At 39.2% G+C, this 20,414-nt stretch overlaps 1 protein-coding gene across 6 annotated transcripts in view; it reads right to left on the minus strand.

Moving 5' to 3' along the window:
• The window catches only part of NAV2 (neuron navigator 2), a 220,714-nt gene that overhangs the window by 25,482 nt on the left and 174,818 nt on the right, over window positions 1–20,414 (minus strand). For 5 of the 6 annotated variants that reach the window (XM_086748544.1, XM_086748542.1, XM_086748543.1 and 2 more), the window contains 8 exons: window positions 18,628–19,095; window positions 17,513–17,578; window positions 16,223–16,267; window positions 13,966–14,126; window positions 11,744–11,932; window positions 5,937–5,989; window positions 3,523–3,546; window positions 3,331–3,405 (listed from right to left, as the gene is read on the minus strand). In XM_086748544.1, the coding sequence (XP_086604670.1) occupies window positions 3,331–3,405; window positions 3,523–3,546; window positions 5,937–5,989; window positions 11,744–11,932; window positions 13,966–14,126; window positions 16,223–16,267; window positions 17,513–17,578; window positions 18,628–19,095 (1,081 nt within the window). The remainder of the gene's footprint in view (window positions 1–3,330; window positions 3,406–3,522; window positions 3,547–5,936; window positions 5,990–11,743; window positions 11,933–13,965; window positions 14,127–16,222; window positions 16,268–17,512; window positions 17,579–18,627; window positions 19,096–20,414) is intronic. The other variant, XM_086748545.1, reaches the window with a different exon arrangement.

A 20,414-nucleotide genomic window follows, 5' to 3' on the forward strand; every position in this document is an offset into this window, starting at 1 on the left:
TCTAAGTTTTAGGAGGATATCCTAAAAAGTAAAATAAACTAGAAACCAGAAAATAAAATACAAAGCAAGTTTTCAGATATTAAAAAAGCCAGGCAGAAACTTCCCTCCAGCTAGATTGCTATTTTCCTTGTCAATATTTAAGGCAAAAAGTCACTGGAAGTCACAGAGGTGGAGACTCTCACTGTGCTACCCAACGGTGGAAATCAGAAAGCGAAGTCAGTCAGTTCAGTCTAGAGATGCCTTCTCTGCAAAGATGGATAAGGATGGAGGCAGGACTGCCGCTGCACTGTACCTAGGCTGCCAGATGCTTCATCAGCCTCATCTAACTCAAAGACTTCTCCAATATTTGAGCAACCAAGGTCCATGCGCTAAATATCCTCCAGAACTTCCTGGTGCCTGGCCAATTACCCTTCCTTCTTTTCCCAGGAAGCACTGAGAACCCAGTGCTGATTACATGAAGGACATCAGCTAAGAACTGAAAATGATTGAGAAAAAAAAGGAAGGAAAAGTAGATTGAGACGATGGAAAGGAACTCGATAAAAGGGCACTATGTTTCTAGGGCCATGATAAGGAGTTGTTTTCTAGATATACACGTACATCTAAATATACACATCTATATGCAGCTGCCTATCGAACTGAACACATGCAGAGTTCAACATATTTCTCTCATTAGCCACAATCATCTACACTAGCCACAGCAAATAATGTTTTATTTCTCTGCTAAAAAAAATTCTATACACAAAATGACAAGTAAAACTGTGCAAAATCCTTCCAAGCAGAAAAGGACGTTCTCTCACCTAAATACATACAGAATAGCAAAACCTTTCACAGAGCTACTCCAGGCTTGTTCAGCAGCAGCACACAGCTGACTTATCCTCAATAACTGTTCTCACATTCGCAATGAAAACAAACACGAGCAGTACAATAACACGGGGATGTGCATCTCTCATTCCCATCAGCCCCTATGAAAATAAGCAGAGCTGAGACTGTGAGAAAATAGCAAGAAGTAATTTAAACCCTCATGCTACACATGTTTGAAAACCTAAATATTTATTTTAAAAACACAGACTGCAAAGCTTCTGTTCGGGAGGATGGACAGGGAACAACAAAACTGATATTCAGGAATCCTCAGCAATACTTTGCAAAAGCAAAAAGTAACCGGGCAAGCAGGACTGCATGGATTAATAACGGGATACAAACCCCTGATGCTTTGACCTTAACCTTCAGATAAAGTTGCTCTTTCAAAACCAGATCAAACACCTCAATTGAAATAATTCCTATCTGGAAATTGCTCAGTCAGCTATGGAAAATCGTTATCTCCACTTCCTAGTTGGAGCAAAACCTTTTCAAAATTCTTGCCCCATATCCTGAGAAGAGCATCAACAGCTGCACTGTGTATACAGGGAAATTCAGGGAAAAAAAAAAATTAAATCAAGGGATTAATTCAAATTGTCTAAGTTAAAAGCATTTTTAAAAAAATCTTATGTAAAGGAAATGTCCATAAAGCAGTGTCTTAACAAAAAGCATTTATTAATGTTTTTGGGAACAGATCTGGCCTTTCACAGGGAAAAAGAACATGTTTTCTTAAAAAGAGGGGGCTAGAGACTGAAATATATTACTAGGACAGTTACAGCAACACCTCTGCAGCAGACTGTAGCTGATTTACGGACAAATAAGGGAGAGGTCCAAGTTCAAGTTTAAATTGCATGAATTACAAACCTCAACATTTTAGCAAAGTGAACAAAATAAAAATAGAATATGATCAAAATAATAAATGATGCTAACTTTTTTGGGGGAAAACAAAACAAAGCAAAACCCCAGAACCCAAATGACCCCCAAACAAAAACATACAGCAGTAGCCTATGCTAAAAATTATTCACCGCACAGATAGTGGGTAGTAACCACGCATGAGTTCTTGGGGAAATGAACGGCAGCTGAGGCAGGCACAGAGTAGCAGCGCTACTAACTCCTGTGTTGGGCAACAGCCTACTGAATCCAAACACCATATGAAGAAGAATGCAACAAAACTAAGGCAGAGCTAGATGAGTCGCACAGCTGACAAGTTCTTTGTTTGAAGGACACAAGCTCGACTATTTAACAACATGATTAAAAAATGTATGCAAGAGAATTTGGTCCTGCTTTCTCAAATGTAAAAGAAGCCTCTGGATGAAAAGCAACTCATGTATCCAGTTCTTGTTGTATTTGAAAGGCAAACATAAGATTTAATTTTTTAAGATTTAAAAATTTTTTTTCTTTTCCTCTTGGGAAAGTTACCAAGTGGCTACACGCAATCAAAGCCCTTTTATTTGACTTCTCTGTTAACTGTGTTCTTGGTTTTCCTTTTCCATTTTGCAAGCTGGATGAAGCACTGTGATGCCTGCAGTGAACACCATAGTAGATTTTCCCCTGAATCCTTCTTGGGACAGGTGTTACTGCTCAGATGAAGGCTGTCCTTCACTGTGCCAATTTTCGTATTCCACCTATTCGGAGAGCTGATGGACAGGAATGTCCTCTTCAGTAGCATGTGTTCTGATGTTTATTCATTCCCACAAACTAGGATGTCGGTATGATCCCATCTGACGACTATTCATCTGTAGCTTATTTACTCTAGAATTGCTTATTTTTTCTAGCAAGCTTCTGTTTTGCAGATTTCTGCTATCTGTGACTACAGCCCAGAAGACACAAATAAACTTGCGCAGGGTCATACACAGTGTTGCCCCAACACATCCTGGCTTCCAAATCTTTTTTTTTTCCCAAGTGTCTTACGTTACTTATTCATCAAATTCCTCAGAGGAAACAAGCGGCAGTATTGTCTACACTGGTTAAAAATCAGGTACATCCACTCTTTAGGCATAACTTTAAATCAGGTCTCAAAGCCCCTTCTGCCACTGTTACCTATCATGCCATTAGCCCACATCTTTATACAATAGCAAAATATAATGCACTTCAATACACATTTCTACCAATTTTTATTTCTACCAATTATAACCTTTGTCTGTTTCTCATTCCACCCAAATGTCAAAGCAAGATACTATTTCTAAAAAAAGACCCCATCTTCCATGATTTTCTCAAGATCTGAAGACAGTTTACATATATAAAGCTAAATTAATATAATTCAGTATTTAAAGAAAGGCATAAGACAATTCAGTAGGACAGAGGATGTTATTTTTGGAAAGGTCTTACATGCACGCAGTTATTTTTTCAAACACACAGGTAATGTGAACCTAATGTTATAGACATGAAATCTTTTTGTCACTTAAAAAAATTGGGGTGGTAACCAGTCCATCAAATGCATTCCCTGTTAGTGTTTGTTCTCAGAGTTGTACTCACATTGGCAGTCAACTGAGTTGTCAGAGCTGACACTTTTTCTTGGGATGCATCCAACTCTCTTCGTAGTTTGCGGATCTATGTATTTTAAGAGAGCATTTTACTGCACCACAATATGAAGAAATAAACCAGCAATTCACGAAATGCAGTGTCTTGACAGAACATTTATGCCTGTCAAACACAATGTGCTCTTACCTCTGACTGGCACTTCTCTTCGGGCTATAACATAAAAAGAGAGGAAAATAAATTAGAATACTACAACATAACCAGCCCAACAAATTTCTCAATTTTTTTTTTTTTTTTTGCGTTTCAAAAACTCTAATGTGACTTCCCTATTTTGGATTCCCACACACATATTCAATCTAAGATAATCTCCCAATTTATTTACTCTTCAGGGAAAAGAAAACTGACTATTTGTATTGTACTTCTTCCTGCAGAAAGGAATTTGGGCTCCACTTCCCAGCCTGCCACACAGTGCACCTCCGAGTCTGAACCATGGAAGGGTGAAGTCCTTGCTCCTCACATAAGGGTCTTCATGAGGCTCTGAAGAGCCAGAGCTGTCACAAAACATGGTTGATCCTCGGCAATTCCCTTCCTCCCATACTCAGTTCTCCATGGGATGGAGATCATGTTTTCGCATTCCAAAGTGATGTGATAAAAAAAAGGCATTGTGGTGATGGAAAACTGAGGACACACAACTAGTTATCTGAGGATGCAAAGCGGATGTAGTGACCATCCGTCGTGGTCGGCATGATAAAATTGTGGCTCCTATGGCTTGTTTCTAACCAAAGTTATCAGCTAAAGAGAAGTTTATGGTAGGAAGTTACATGCTCCACTGTCCTTAATGTAAACGTCCACTATCAGCCACCATAAAAATTATAGCCATCAAACCACACCATTAAGAACCGCTCGTGCTTGGGCAGCAAGCACATAAACCAGACGCTTAGACAACAGCTGCTGAGTGCTCTCTGTTGCTCTTATGGTTCTAAACATCAGCCCAGAGGAAAAAGCCTGTTCTCCATCCTTCCAATCTGTTTTGGCTTTGTAAGGACCTTGCTTGAGGCAAGATAAATTAGGAAAGGCGATATTTTCAATTCATTCTTAAGGCCATGTTACATAGGTAGCTTCCTAACAGTGAAACATGTACATGAAATTACAGTAAATAACACCATGCTGGCTTGACTGGCTTCACAAACAGTTATACTGTGATATATACAGTTATACTGTGTATACAGATCATATATATATATATATATATATATATATATATATATGAACTTCCAAGAGCAAGTTCTTCCACTTCTTGGATCACATATGCTTATTTCAGCTGGGGATGTGGGGTAAGCATGAAGATGCATCATACATACATAAGAATTTTAAATTAAAGATCCTGTTCAATTAATACGTATTTGTATTTCATTAGGATGAGAGGAAACGGCCTCAAGTTGTGACAGGGGACGTTTAGATTGAATATTAAGAAAAATTTCTTTACTGAAAGAGTGGTCAGGCACTGGAACAGGCTGCCCAAGGAAGTGGTGGAGTCACCAACCCTGGAGATGTTCAAAAAACATGCAGATGCGGCACTTCAGGACATGGTTTAGTGGACATGGTGGTGTTAGGTTGATGGCTGGACTTGATGATCTTAGAGATCTTTTCCAACCTTAGAGATTCTGTGATTCAGAAGTAATTATTATCCACTGTTTTTAAAGACAGTTGTGCTTTAAGAAACTCCCAAAACTGTGATCATAGCACGCCAGGAATACACGGGGCACCCTTCCTCTGGCTAGCTTGGATATTAACAGCAGTGGAGCCACTGGGAATTAACCAAGCACCAGTGCCAAATGCTTCTGTACAGTCTTGTGTGGGCTGGAACCTGCTCTGCCCCTGGGTCGCTGCAGCTGACACCCCAGCTAGCCAGAGAAAAGCTAGGCAAGCCAGGGTCTGCGTGTCGCAGCCTCACCTCCCTGCTACAGCACAGGTACGGCCCTAACTTACAAGATCTTTCATATGATATGTTTAAATGAAAAATCCTTCGCAAGAGTATTAGGAGAAAATAAGCAAATGCAACGTGCATTTAAAAAAACCCTGTATTTTCAACTCCAGTAAGCCTTATTTTAGGATGAGAGAACCTTAAATGAATACATACTTTTGGAAAAAAATACTACTGGCACAGTGAACAAATGAGTTCTTTATTAAAGCCTGTGCATTAAAAAAATTATTCAAACTTCTTCAGTAGCAAATCATTAATAAAAGGCCGGAATGACTTTATTCAGCAAATTTTGGGGTGCTTGAGGTAATGAAGTTCAAATCTTCTCAGATCTACTGAGGTCCCTTGTAGCAAAACTTATTCAGCGTAGTTGTAAAATACTGACTCAAAAACTAAATTGCTGCTTTTAGGCCATTAACGTCAGTGTTTAATGAGGATATGGCTACATATTCACAGACACCTTTACTAACATAAACATTTCTTTCGTACCTAGCATTCAGAACACAAATGAGACGTGCTATTTTTTCCTTCTCCTTGAATGGAAAAATAATTAGCACAGTAAGACCAGTCAATTCAATAATTTTGATTAGTAAACTCAAATTGTTCATTTCATTATACTCACTGTTGAATAAATGGACGACGTACTGGATACCAAGGAGAGAGAAGAACCATGCACTAAAGGAAAAAAAATAAACACAATTAATATAAACTCAGCAACCACGCAGTGGAATCATCATAGATCATCCAGTGCCAACGACCAGCCTACTGAAGAAATACTTCGACAAATTTCATCATCCATCATAAACTTAATTATATTACTGGACCAATAACATACAGTTCGAAGAATAAGTGGCCAGGTAATCAATCCATAAACTTTGATTTGGTAAAGTTGTTTTAACAATTTAATAATACTTGTTTTTTTTGGGAAAATGAGGTGTGGTCAAGAAGATTAAAAAGAAAAGTTGTGATGAAGATTTGTTCAGAAATAAATATTTCTCTGAACAGCTTATCTTAAAGACTCTTGCAAAAGGACTTACTCAAGATTAAAAAACCCAACAAATTAACTGAAATGCAGAAGACATGACTAAGGTAAAGACAAGTACTACAGTTTTGATGAGACTGAGGGAGTGGGTTGTCTTCTTTAAGCAGTAGACCAAGACGGAGATGCTCAGAGAAGGCTACAATACCCAGCTCCAGCATGTAGCCAGATGCTCCAGGAGACGTGGAGCACTCAGGGCAGAAACCTCTGTTTAATTCTGGGGCTCTGAATTGTCCTCTGAACGCAGGTGTATCTTCCTTCTGCTGACTACAAGGGAACTGTATCACAGGCATCGATGAGCTCAACGTTCCCTATCCCTGCAGAGGTTTTTTTTGTCTCTCTTTAAAGCAGCCGCATTTCTTTAACAAGGCGAAGTTTGTTCTCTTATAGAAAAATTACCAGAGTGAAAACATGGCTAGAAAACCTTTTCTGGAAAAGAATCCATCTCAAGCAGTTTTTGCATTTAAATATGCATTCAGTAAAAGACACACATAGATTCTCAAGGTTGTTACCATCACCTTGGTGTTAGGATTTACATATAACATCATTTTATTTTTTATTATGCTATTAAAAAAACTACCTGAAGCTATTCTTTCTGCTACTGAAATATGTAAAATTACCATTCTTTTATTTTTAGAAACAAAATACAATTTAACTGAAACTTTTATTCAAACTTCAGGTAACTTCATACAAACCATGTAAAATCATGTTAAATAACTGTTTCTTTCATCTAAATCCTCCAGCCAAAAAAAAAAGTTTAGAAAAGTTGCCGTTTTTCTCTAATTACCTACTGCAATTCTCCTACATTCATAATAAATGAGCTCTTGCTTTCCCATTGATATTATATCCTAAGGCAAGGCTGGAAAGAGAAGTAAACAAAGTCTAAGTTGGCTTCTGGAGGAATTTAAGACAATTTTTAAAACCCACAAGAAAGTAAAAAAACCTCACACCCATTTGCTTCTTCTGGTTAATCATATTTTCAATTAAAATGATCTTTACAGTTAGATGTTAAGGACTGGGCTGCATTAAGAACATAAAAATAACTAGCGTGAGTCAGACCCGGGGGCTGTCTAATCGTGTGCTCCATCTCTGGCTGCAACCGCAGCGCATGTTTAGGGAAAAGAATGCAAGGAGGAGGCAGATACCCGGTGATTTTTCCCCAGGTACACCTTTGCATCTTCTGGGAATCAGCAGAGATGGAAATTCCTGAGATGGAAACTGCAGTCAGACCATTATCTTTTCATAGTCACTGTGACCTCTCTACCATTAACTTGCTTAACTGCTTCTGAATCCACTCACACATTTTGTCTGTAACAAAAACTCTCTGCAGTTGTTTTAGACCTGCTGCTGAACCAGTCAGTAAGTTCCCTGAGTGTCTTTACATCCCCGTGATCTGAGAAGTCATGGACAACCAACTTTGTTATAATGCACTGAATTATCTATTATCACCTCCCTTCAGTCATCATTTTTCTAAGCTGGAGATTCCTCATCTATTTGAACTCTCTTCAAATCACAAATGCTATGCACTTAAGATCTCCTTCTCACTTTTCCTTTACCTGCATTTCACCCTTAGGACCGCTGCTTTCAAGATGGAAAGCCCAAAGTGCAGGCAATATGGCACAAGGCCACCAATGGACTCATACAGAGAATCTAATATTATTTTCTGGTTTGCCTCTCTATATTCTTCTGTTGTGCAGTTTTACCCAGAGGAGGCCATGAAGATGATCAGAGGGCTGGAGCACCTCTCCTGTGAGGACAGGCTGAGAGAGCTGGGGCTGTTCAGCCTGCAGAAGAGGAGGCTCTGGGGAGACCTTATAGTGGCCTTCCAGTACCTAAAGGGGGCTACAGGAAAAATAGGGAGAGACTGTTCAGAAGGGCCTGTTGTGATAGGACAAGGGGTAATGGTTTTAAAATAGAGGGAGGTAGATTCAGACTGGATATAAGGAAATTTTTTTTTATGCTGAGAGTGGTAGAACACTGGCACAGGTTGCCCAGAGAGGTGGTGGATGCCCCATCCCTGGAAACATTCAAGGCCAGGCTGGACGGGGCTCTGAGCAACCTGATCTGGTTGGAGATGTCCCTGCTCCTTGCAGAGGGGTTGGACTAGGCAGATGACTTTTGAAGGTCCCTTCCAATCCTAATCATTCTGTGACTTTATGTATTCAAAAAAGCAATCATATCAACTGGCCAGAGAAGAAACAGATCTCCTTACAATAGACTGGGGTACACATGTTTTCGAGCTAGCCATCAACTGGAATTCTAAAGATCACATTGGGACTTCAAAGGAGGGGAAAAGAAGACTCAAAATAAAAAAAGGGAAAGAACATATAACTCTGGGAATCATACTCCTGCCCTCAAAACATCACCACTGCATCATTTGAATGTGTATATAATTTGAGATTTTTAGTTTGAAGGATAACTAAGGAGTTAAAATTTTTGTGCAATTTCTTTTTAAAGTATCTGCAGATGGCTACTTTAAGGCTATTTAATTAGGAGCCTGAAGGCAGTTATGCTCTTGATGTGATTCCTGTTTTTTTGCAGTTAACATGCATCTGCACGCAGGCTACAAACCAAAATTGTTTTGGCACTATTATTTTAAAGCACTATAAATACATAGGCAAGCATGTATCATTTTTAATGTTGGAAAAAAACCTGCCTAGCTGTGATCAACTCTCCAAAGAGTAGAAAGAACAACAGGTACTGCAGTCAGTAGCACGAAAAGGAATAAAAATTTATATCCCAGTGACACCGGATTTAATTCTTCTCTCTAGGAGGCTGAAGTATCAGGATGGAGGATGGAGCCAGTGGCAGCAGAGCTCCTGGAAAAGACGGATGGCCAAGCAAGGGGGGAAACTGGACAGCCAGGAGACCATTTAAGTTTTAGGCTGTTTTTTTTTCCCCTGAAGTTCTGGATAGTTTGGAGGCAGTTCCTGCCAGCATCTCCCCAGTCCTGAAACCCTTCTTGTCAAGAGCTATGTACTGGCTGACATTTTGACCTACACGCCGTGCTGTGACAGAACATGACTGTGCTTCATACTGTAGAGACAAAAGAAAAAAAGGCTTTTAAGAATAAATCCTGGCTCTGCTGAAGCTGATAAGAAACAAATGTCTTGTAATCTTAAGTGCTAATAGATAATTAAGATGAAGGTTGGTAAGCTTTAGTGAAGACCTGGATTTATGCTTCATTGACACTGGCTGATTGTATAAAGTCAATTTGTTCATTAAGCTCAAATTTAATTTCTACAATACTTTTTGATCTGTTTTCTCAAGGTGAAGGTGAATTAGATCCACAGGTTTGAAAGCGCAGGGCAACATATATGTCATATTCAGAACCACTTGCTCACTTTCAACTTTTAATTCCCTGAGAAAGAAGCAAGAGCTACTAAGCAGGCTATATCTGCCTTCCGTACGGCCAGAGAAGTGACAGAAGACCTTTAACCTGAAGACAAAAATACAGAGACTGCACCTGAACATTCATCCTAGCTGGTAAAATATTATTATCCTTTCAGGTGCCAAAAACGTAGGAAAATCTGAAAGGAACTTATTCAGCATACCCACTGTAGGGTCAAATTCCTTCTGCGTACACAAAAGTGATCTTTCTCCACTGCTTTCAAGTCCATAACTTGGTAGAGTGTTCTTGGACTTCATTTTTATTACCTTTTTAAAAATGAATGAAAAGCACCTTGTAAAACATTTCACCTAACCCTTCCTGTTTCCTTTTCTTTTTTTTTAAATGGTTTGTCCTCAAACACGTAGTACTTATTAAATATTCTGCCAAACTAGCCTTTCTCCTGGACAAGAATTTTGGAATTATAAGAGACAGTTCAACCTCCAACATGCCAAAATGGATCTGCTGCAATCTTAGGCACACTTAAAAGACTAAGGTTACTATTTTTTTGAGGATGTCTTCAATAAAACTTGAGTAAGTTTTGCTGTAGTAGCTCTTTCAGTAAGTCATCTAAGTGTAACACAGATGCAGCGATTTAAATTCCTTCACAGATCACATTAAGGAACTCCTTAGTAAGAGCAGGACTGCTCATCACAGAATGGAATTCAACTAACTATCTGGCAATCTTCGACTGTTTATGATCATCTAGCTTTCTGAGAGCATGGCACAAACAAAGGTTGATTTCTGCAATGACACAGTTTTCAGCCCTAGAGCATTATTCTAATAATTTTCAACCCCTAATGAAGATCCTCAGCCACAGGCCTCTAAAATACAATTAAAAGTACTGGAGTTAAAGTGGTAAAATTCAATAATGAATTAGCCCAGAATCTTTCCAGAGCCATATCCAATATGCATTTTCTACCTGTCCCAATGGCAGAAAACTGATGGGATAACCAGTATCTCCAGGAAGGCACCTTCTGGCTTTCAAAGGCCCCTAGAAGCACTTAAGTGTGGCTCCCATGCATGCCTGGCTCTAGGGGAGCAGCAACAACAGGGCACTGGTATTAACACTGCTGAGTAATTGCAGGTCTTCAGCAGTAGAGGAAGCCAGCCAGAAAAGGCTTGTGCGACCTACAGTGATAAAAGGACTTCGTAGCCAACCAAGCTCCCAACATTTGCCAAGAGGAGATTCAAGACTCAGTGAGCTAATGCTGAAAGAGCTTCCTATGACATTCCTATGAACCACTCCCAGAGCTCGCTCCATGCTTGACTTCTCAAAGTGCAACACTTGAGGGTTTTAATGTGTGCTCATAAAGACCATAAGGTCACTTGATCAGTAAAAACCAAACTAAGTATTTATTTCTAGGTAAATTACTTGCCTCTTCTTACATTTAAATGGGCTTCTTTTATCAGGTATGATTACATATTTGAAAAGACAATGAGGAATTAAAAAGAGCCTAGATGTTCTGAAGAACCACTCAGGTCCCTTCTGCAGAAGCTGTGTGATATCAACCCAGGATATTTAGCAGAAATAAACAGTAAAGACAATTTGAATACAGATTAAATACTGGAAAAATTAACTGAGATAGAAACTGGCTGATATCAATTATTTATACTACAAACAGAAGCGTGGAGGCTGAGGTTCCGGAGAACAATCCTACTCCAGGAAACACTTTAATACGTTAACTCCAAGCATGAACTAGAGTCATTCTGAGATCACTAAAAATGAAGGACAGGGTTTTTTTAAACAATTTCTCGAACAGTGGTGGTCTAGATACAACAGTTACGTGCTTTCCTATGTCCGGTCGGAAGGATCATGGAATGAAGATCATTAGAACAACGATGACAAGGACTAAAGTTTCATCTAACACTGAGAGCTCCGCACAGAGAGAACTGTGCTCTGAAATGACTCTTATGCTGAACTGAAAAGCACATTTATACTTTGTTTATGTGAGAATGCCATCTTCTGATCATTTGCAGCACCATCACATACTTTACTGACCTTCTTCGAAGCCATCACGGAAAGAGCCAGACCGGCTCATGGTTCTGCTTTTCTCATCCAAGGACATCGAGCTGTTCCTGAAGCGCGTATCACTATAGGGGTCATAAGGACCATCTGCGTTGGAAAGGCTGTGGGTCCGCAGCATGGTTGGATTTGACAGGCTCATCTGGGCTGCAGTGGTTGGGCTTGCTATAAAATGAAGAATAAACACCAATTTATTTGTGTGACCACCAATTTTCATACCTAATTTTTGTGCAACTATGAAAAAACTTTTTTTTTTTCCCTCTTTAAGACGCAAAATTTTGATGTCACCCTATCCAGGCTTAACTATTTTTCTAAATTCGACAAACTCAAATAAAAGGCAGGCAAATCAAGCTATTGAACAAGAAAACTCAAGTAAATAAGGTCATTTTAAACACTGGGTGATACGTCTGTGCTTCTACACACAAGCTCAGTCAACTCGCTAACACCTTGTAGGCATGAACTAATTAACCCTCATTTAATTTGAAACAGTCCTTCCTCAAAAAAAACTAGAATGCATGAAGGAATTTAAACTAGTATTTTGCCCATATAGAGAACCACCTTCTCCAAAGCCTTCAATTTCTCAGAAAATGACATTTTTCTACGCAATTAAGTCACAAATTTTAAGAGCTTTCGTTTCCTAACAGTTGTATATTTCAGAATTCTTTCCACAAGAATTATAAAATATATAATATTAAAATGTCCTAAGAATTATATCAGTTTTGCCTCAAAAGCCAATATTCTCCCAGAGTACAAAACATGTACTCCAGCTTCACATTTTTTAAAATAACTTCTGTGCTAAAATTAAACCTGCCGTTTACTAAGAACTAGTTGATTTGTGGGGGAAAAAAAAAAAAAAAAAAAGAGAACAACAAAATTGCTGTTTAGCTGGCAGGTTCCTCTTAGTGCACTGTCCTTGCCCGTTTCTATACACACCATCAACTGCTACAGAATATTGCCGAAGATAGAATAATCCAGTTTAAAGGCGCTCAACTTTCATACCAACATTTGCTATTGAATTAAACGCAGTGACCTCTCTTGACTCCCATATCTCCAAGCTCTTTTCTTAAGAACACAGAAAAATACCTTCTTTTTTTTTTTGAGAATTGCTTGTGACCAAATAGTTTTTGAGCTTATTAGTGTAAATAATCTTCAACATTCTCCAGAAAGAGTTAACTTTCTGTGCCTATGGCTACTTTTTTTTTTGAGCATTAAGGTACTTGCATGAACTTTCATGATAATTTGTTAGCTGCTGGCAATGTAATTACACCGTGTATATATTCAGCTGAAATTTTCTTAAGTGTCAGTTTATTTTAAAGTGTTTACTTAACCCGTTTCTTTTCAGTGCACTCAAAGAAAGGCTCTAAAATCTCACCACTGCAACTCAAAACTGCATTGGAAATAAGTGACTGTGCCAGCTGCTGTAAGTTCACACAACACAAGAAATTCAGAAGTACAGGCTTAACTATTTTGCATATTATTTCTTTATCATTCTAGGGAAGACAGAGGGGCTTGGAAAACCAAAAAGAAACACAAAACATCTGTCCAACGTAGTACTTAAAAACTGTCACTTAACTTAAAGACAATATCTGTACTGTTAGGATTTACATACCTAAACAAATTGCACAGGCAACTACGTAATATTTAAGCTTCACACCAGAGATGAGCACTGCTAGCACTTTTAAAAATAGTTTATTACAACTGCTGATATCATCAGCTAAAAGCTGCAAAGCTAGCTTTATAGATCCTGTCAATCAACTTTTATGGCTTCCTTCATTTAAAAACCGTTTACTTTTATCAATGTAACTAAGTGAAGGAATTTTTTTCTGACTTAAAATTGATTGAGCTTTGTGCAGTTTTCCAACAACCACTGACTGATGAGACTGGCACATAGAGTAAGTAACATGCTTGGATTTTAAAGTAATTTAAACACACTGATAAGTGATACTAAGAAATAGCTCACGATTTATATCAAGGCATCTGATTACTTCCAGAGAAGTATTTACTAAGAGTTACTGCAAGTATGCCACCTTTGGGCATACGAGATAATAATGCTAATTAGTCACACTAATTTCAATGAAAGTGCTTCCTGAGGTTGAACCTGGGACTCGGAGCTGCCGAAAGAAAATTAGATTGTGTAATATGCCATTTTCAAGACACGCAATGTATTGCTATCATTATGCAAACAGATAATTATTCACCGAGCTGTGAGAAGTTAAATCTAGTTCCAGAGGGCGATGTTATGCTGGATCCAGATGAAAACGGAGAATTGCCAGCGGTATCCTGAAGCCCTCCTGCTGAATGGGACCGCAGCCATTCTTTTGCATCTTCTTGATTACGGAGCTGAGAGGATGGAGTGTACCTGCAAAACCAAACAGTTTTTCCAAAATGAACTTTGATATTTACTTAAAATTAAAACAAAACAAAACAAAACAAAACAAACGCAACCATGAAATGCCACAAGACTTGGGGAGGGAGGGAAAGAAAGACGGAAGGACTCTGATATGAAATTTAAGGATTAAAATGATAAACCCAACACATTTCTGAATTAAAGAGCTGTTCCAAGCTGTTCCTAATTCATTCCACCTCTGTTTGGGTAAAAAAACCCCTAAACCTCCTTTCCTATGGCTTCAGTAATAACCAAAATAGTAGTAAACAAAAAGCTACAGGTAAAAGTTGTGTACTGTAGAATAAAATTTAGTGTGTGTTACATATGCATGCTTGAAAAATAAAACCATAACACTTAAATCACTTCCTTTCCTTAGGTGATGCCAAAATTCTGTCACTATTTTAATATTTTGGTGCATCGCTAAGCTTAGCTGGCTTTTTGTCACATTACAACCAAATTCAAGTCAACAAAGCCATTACCAGATTTTTTAACAAGTTCTGACCCAACAATTCATATTCCAGAGACATAAACATCAAGGTCTGTGGAGGTGTAGCCCATTTAGTTCAAAACTAATAGCATTAAATCACCACAAAGAGACTAGGTTTAGCCTTTTCTGAAGTCAGAGAAAATAGTGGAAACGCTGTCTATGCCAACATCAACAGCAAAACACCCGCTGGCTTCAGCTTAAGCAAAGGTTTAAATCTGCTTCTGTATATGCCCGAAAAATAGGTACGTTACCACAGGTGTTCTGCGAACTACGTGATAGGGTACAGGTATTAAGAGAGAGAGTATCACAGAAACACTGGCCTGCTGATGGATTCAGTGTCTGTCTTATGCTATGCCATCTGCTTTTGAGAAATATTTACGACTTACTAGCTCTCCTTCCAAAAACTAAACACTTGGAGCCTATTATTAGTCGATATTATCTATTTAATTAATTAGATTCCCTCCAACTAAATTCCCTACAGTAAGATATCACTTAATAAGACTAATTTAAATCAATGTGAACACTGTAGTAATTAACGTTGCAAAAATCCAACTACTTTCAAAAAAATACATTCCTTCTGCTTACGTCTCAACACTTAAGCAACAGCCCCTGACTACCGGCATCTCTTGGACTTTGCACGTAAATTACTTCATTAAGAAAGGGGCTTCAAACAATCGTTTTACTTTAACATGCTAATGATTTATTTTTTTTTTGCGGCATAATACCTACCTCTTCAGTACTCAAATGTTTCGGTCTTAAAAGAAAATCTTTAGAGTCATACTTGAGAACAACAGAAACATTTTAAACCAAATGCCATTTTAAGAAAGGCTTTTAGCACTCACTTTCATGGACAAAGCTGCTGTGAAGAACAGCAACTAAATTGTCTAAGATATTGTCTGTAAATTCTGTAACACTTAAAGCATTTAATTAATACACCTAATGTTGTTTATCTTGCCAGAACTGCCTGTATCAATGGAAAAATATTTCTCGGTGCTGTTTTTTATGTTATAAAAATCATGACGTTACAGATACACAAAATGTATGAGAAGACAATTGCCAAAAGTTTGTTTGGAGATTTTTTTTGCTCTTTTCTAGAAGAGTAGGAGCTATGTCTAAGAGCCCTATATATTTATGTATTCTAAAGCAAATATTTTCTTAGGTTAATATGTCCAATCTCATTCTAAAAGATTTGGCATGATACTGAAAAATCTTTTCTATTTGTATATGAACACCAAGGTTCCTGGGATGAAAATTATCCCAAGTCATTCCATATAACAGCCATAGAAGCTGCAAAATTATTGTTTTCAAGTCAAGCCCAGTGATGGTTTATGAGATGCTTTTCAGCAATTCAGCCAGCAAAAGCCACAGTTCTTGCTCAAGCGGAGAAGCCACTGGATGAAAAAAAAGCACAGTGGTCAATGGCCTTCTTTGAGGATTAAAGAAATAAAGATAGAAAGAAAGAAAGAAAGAATATTGTTGCCACCTCTTGCAAACTGCGACCATCACCACCAGCCACAACAGCAACACCAAGCAAACTCCAAAGCCACAACAAAAGCTGTTAACCGTGTGGAAACACCAATACCTGAGTCCCTTCTTAGGCAAAGTGTTCCTATCAAGATGTGGGTCGCTGCAGAAAAGTTAAAAGAAAAGAACTTCAGAGAAGAACAAAAGGGAAGGAATAAGATCAGGACGAAGGACATACAAACATCAGCATCACCTTTCCAGAGGAAAAGGTGCTGGGGCCTTCCTACAGAAACATGCAAAAGCCTCCTAACCCAGGTGTGGATTTGCACAAACATGCAGCTGGTACCATGCCAACGAATCTTATCTGGTCACAACAAAATTCTGCTTTTTCACCTACCCACAATGAAAAAAAATGTCTCTTTAAACATCAAATGGATGCTTAAAAATATGCTTTTCAGCAGGCGTGAGGAAGACTATTTGTGAAAACTGATGAGAATCTTCAAGTCCAAGCCACCTTCCCACCATTTCTTTCAGCAGACACCATTCAGGGAATGCAGCTAATTACTGTTACACAGCTGCAATGTATAGCAGTAAAAGTACTGAGCCTAGACTGTTTAAATTTTCAAATCTTAGCTTAAATTCCATTACCGAAGTAAAACGAATCTATTAGTTGTCCAAAACCCAAATATTTATGTTTTTACAACTGATGAAGTTTTAACTGAGCAGAGTCAGTTAATTTGTTCTTAAAGAAAATACCCACATGCTTAAATGAATTAATTTAATGACAATCCCTATAGCTAAATTACAGTACGGGAGCGATTAAAATTACAGCAGTGAGCAAAAGTGAGCTAGAATGTTTTGATTCGGGTCACCTTTTCCTAACTTTAGCATCCCTCTTGACGAGGATGGATGTACCCAAGTCCCTGCAAAACACTCATGAGCCAAACTGCGAGAAAAGACTGACAACACTGAATGACATGGGGACTTCACGACAAAAAGGACAGGCCTGAAAGGCAGTGGGCAAAGCAGCGTGCCAGAGTAATGCTGAAATGCTAGTGAGAGTTTAGACTGGTAGAAAAAAAATGGTAAGATTTTCAAATTGCCTTTGGCAAAGAAACGAGAGGGGAAAAAAAAACTACCCCCACAAACCAAAAGATGTTCCCAGTAACAAGAGGAGCACCAAAACGACGTCAACTCTGCCGTAGGCCATTCCCCAGATTGATTTAGGTAGACAGATGGGGTGTTTGAGGGGACTCTCACTGGCATGTCTTTGTGTCAGTTCACATCCGGACGATGAACACAGCAGAGGACTCAACGGAGCACAGTCTGTCACAAAACAATTTGCTTCACCGAGATGGGCAACAAAACCTACAGCCTTGTGTGTACTCCTGTCCCGAGACAGCATTACCTGTCCTGTCTCCTGGGCAAAGTATTTCGGCAGAATTTGGGGCTAGCAGCAGGGGAAGAAAGAGGGCTAGAAGAACCAGTCCAACAAGACAGAAAACAAGAGAAGGAATATTAGAATGAAAAGAGGAGAGAACAGAAAGGAGTTATAATAAAACACAAACAGGAACTCAAACTGTCAGAACATTATATTCAGTGGTAATTTTCTCCATTGAGATGCAACTACAAAAATTTTGCTACCTGGCTACATAATTACACACCAGGATACAGCTGATTTCCAGTGCTTGCTGCTACTGCCTCCCACACAAGGTCCCTCCGAGAGCAGGCACTGCAAGGCACTGTTTGGTTTATCCCACATTGATGTTCGCTCAATGTGCCTCTGGCACAGCTGATGCTGAAAAAGCAGTCCTGTTCCCTCCTCCTCGGCCAGGCTGTTCCCAGCTCCCGCTCCGTGTCCACACAGATAGCGATGAATCTCATCGTGGAAGGAGCTAGGGAACTGCTCAGGCTGAAATACAATTCAGGCGATTGTTTTTCAGTTGGATCCATCTCCCAGATGGGTTCATTGAGCATTCACACGAATGCCTGTACTGAAACACTGTAGGGAGCAACTGGAGATGGACAGGGAAGCAGGGAGAGGCCGAGGAGGGATCAAGTGACTAGGGAGACAAGGACGTCTCTTTTCAGCATGACCTCCAGTTTAAAAGCTGTCAAATGTTATAAATGAGAAGTTTAACAAGAAACAGTTGGCTTCTCAAATCAAAATGATAAAAATGAAGGAGGGTTTTTTCAACATCACTATCAGATCAACTAACAGGAGATCTTTGGAAGGATAATATATGATGCAAAATTCAAATATCACGTATAATACGGCAGCAAGAAAAGTTGTCACATTGGCTACCTTAGCAAATTAAAAACCCCACCTGAACCCATCCTCTTGCTCTGAACTGGGCTCCTTGCCTGGAATAGCTTCTTTGTATGTTCTAGTAACACCATTCAGTGTTATCTTGCAAGAAGCACAACTTGATTTGTATCTGCAGTGCTGGCTACTGCTGCCAGGACTTCATTCACATTTGAGATACACACGAAAGTATGGAAATGAGAGGAAAACCTACTAACCTTTCAGACAATGTCGTCTTAACACTGTTGGTTCGGACAAAGGGAGTCAGAGAATCATCTTTAGAAGCTGGAATCAAGCCACTGGAAGAGTTATGGCTCAGCCCACCTCCACTGCTCAGAGAGATATCAATGGATTCACAGCTGGTGTGGAGACTGCTGACGGACTGGTATCCAATGCCATCCTTGCTAACAGCAGAAGAGCTACTTGCGTTGGTACCCCACGTTAAGCTGTTGGAAGGAGCTGAATGTGCAGAACTGGGACTAGAAGCTAGCGGAGATTGGTTCATATCTGTGTTTTTACTATAAAGGGGACTGCTGCCCCCGCTGCTCAGCATACCACTGCCAGATGGTGAATCCAGATTACCCTGCTGGTTCATAGTAGCATGAGGATTGGAGATGACTACCGAATTTTTCATATTTTCAGCTGTTGTGATGGGAACTTGTTTACTAGGCTTGCCACCGAAAAGTCTGTAAAAAAAGACCACATGAAAAATACATAAAATGGAATACTAAATGCAAGGATATTTTACATTTAGATCATATATCTCCTTAGCTTCAGAAAATCAATATTAAGTAGATGGTCCTAGCCTGGACATAGACAACGATAAATTTATGAATCTCCTTGTGTTCACTCCGCCTTCAATAAAGCCCAGAGACAATTATGATAGCTTCAAATCTGTGTTGGGTGTTTCTTCTCCGAATCATCAAATACTACTTTCACAAAGCTAAAATACAGCCGTAACGTCTTCTGCTCTTTAAGGGAAAAGGATGCCAGAGAAACACCGCATCATTAATCCCAAGTATGGCCTATTAGAGGTTGAAAGCTTACTGTGCAGGTAAACTCTGTGCAAATCACCGAATACTCTGCACAGAAGCAGCATTTGCTGGGATGTAACAGGAAAAATACTTCCTGATATCAAATGCAGTTTTGTCTCATTTCAGGAGCCAAGCTGGCTGGAAACTACTTTTTTTTGGAGTGTAGAATGAGGTTTAACCTGCTTTGGCACCTGGAACTGGCTCAGTAAAAGACCAGCTGAGCGCTAGAACCAACGCAAGGGAAGGGATCTAAGAGCACGGCTGGAGGAGGATGGCTGCAGCTTCTCCAATTTGTACCACTTTTGCCAAAAGTGTCTTAGAAGTAAACATGCTTAAGACCAGACTATCAATCATTCTAAAACTGATTCTCAAAATTATGAAGGAAATGTAGCTTTTCACTCCAGCTTCAAATATCCACCCCAAACATTGCTTCTGTTTCTGCCATTAAGGTCCTGTTGGCATTAAGCCTTTGGAACCTTAGTTTTCTTCACAAAAGATGCCAGTCTACATCTACCTCACAATCCTGCACTGCTCTGTGCCATGATCCTCTCAGCACCTGATGTAGACAGACATTCACAAACTAGGGGCCAGGTCTGGCAAACTCAGCTCACCTGGACACCATACCTCACTGAGTAGTAGACACTGACTTAGACAAGTCAGTCTGAATGATAAAACCCATTCCTGTGTGGATTTAGAGACATTTAGATTCTAGGTTTTATTTAGCATTAATGTTATCAGAGTGAGTACAAAGAAAAATGTCAAACCACACTGCAATGACACATGGCCGCCTGCAGCAATACCAGCTCAGGGTATTCCTGCTTCTGCACCATTGCATACCACCTCTTCAGCTGTACTGGGGGAACTGTACTCTTAGACATAGGACCCTAGAGCTTAAAAAACCCCAGCCACCACACAACACTTTTACAAGCTTCTTTTAAAGCTATACAGTCTTCACAGCACCTCTAATGCAA

Source organism: Chlamydotis macqueenii, chromosome 5 (genome assembly GCF_036417535.1).
Source record: "Chlamydotis macqueenii isolate bChlMac1 chromosome 5, bChlMac1.mat, whole genome shotgun sequence".
Classification (NCBI taxonomy): Eukaryota; Metazoa; Chordata; class Aves; order Otidiformes; family Otididae; genus Chlamydotis; species Chlamydotis macqueenii.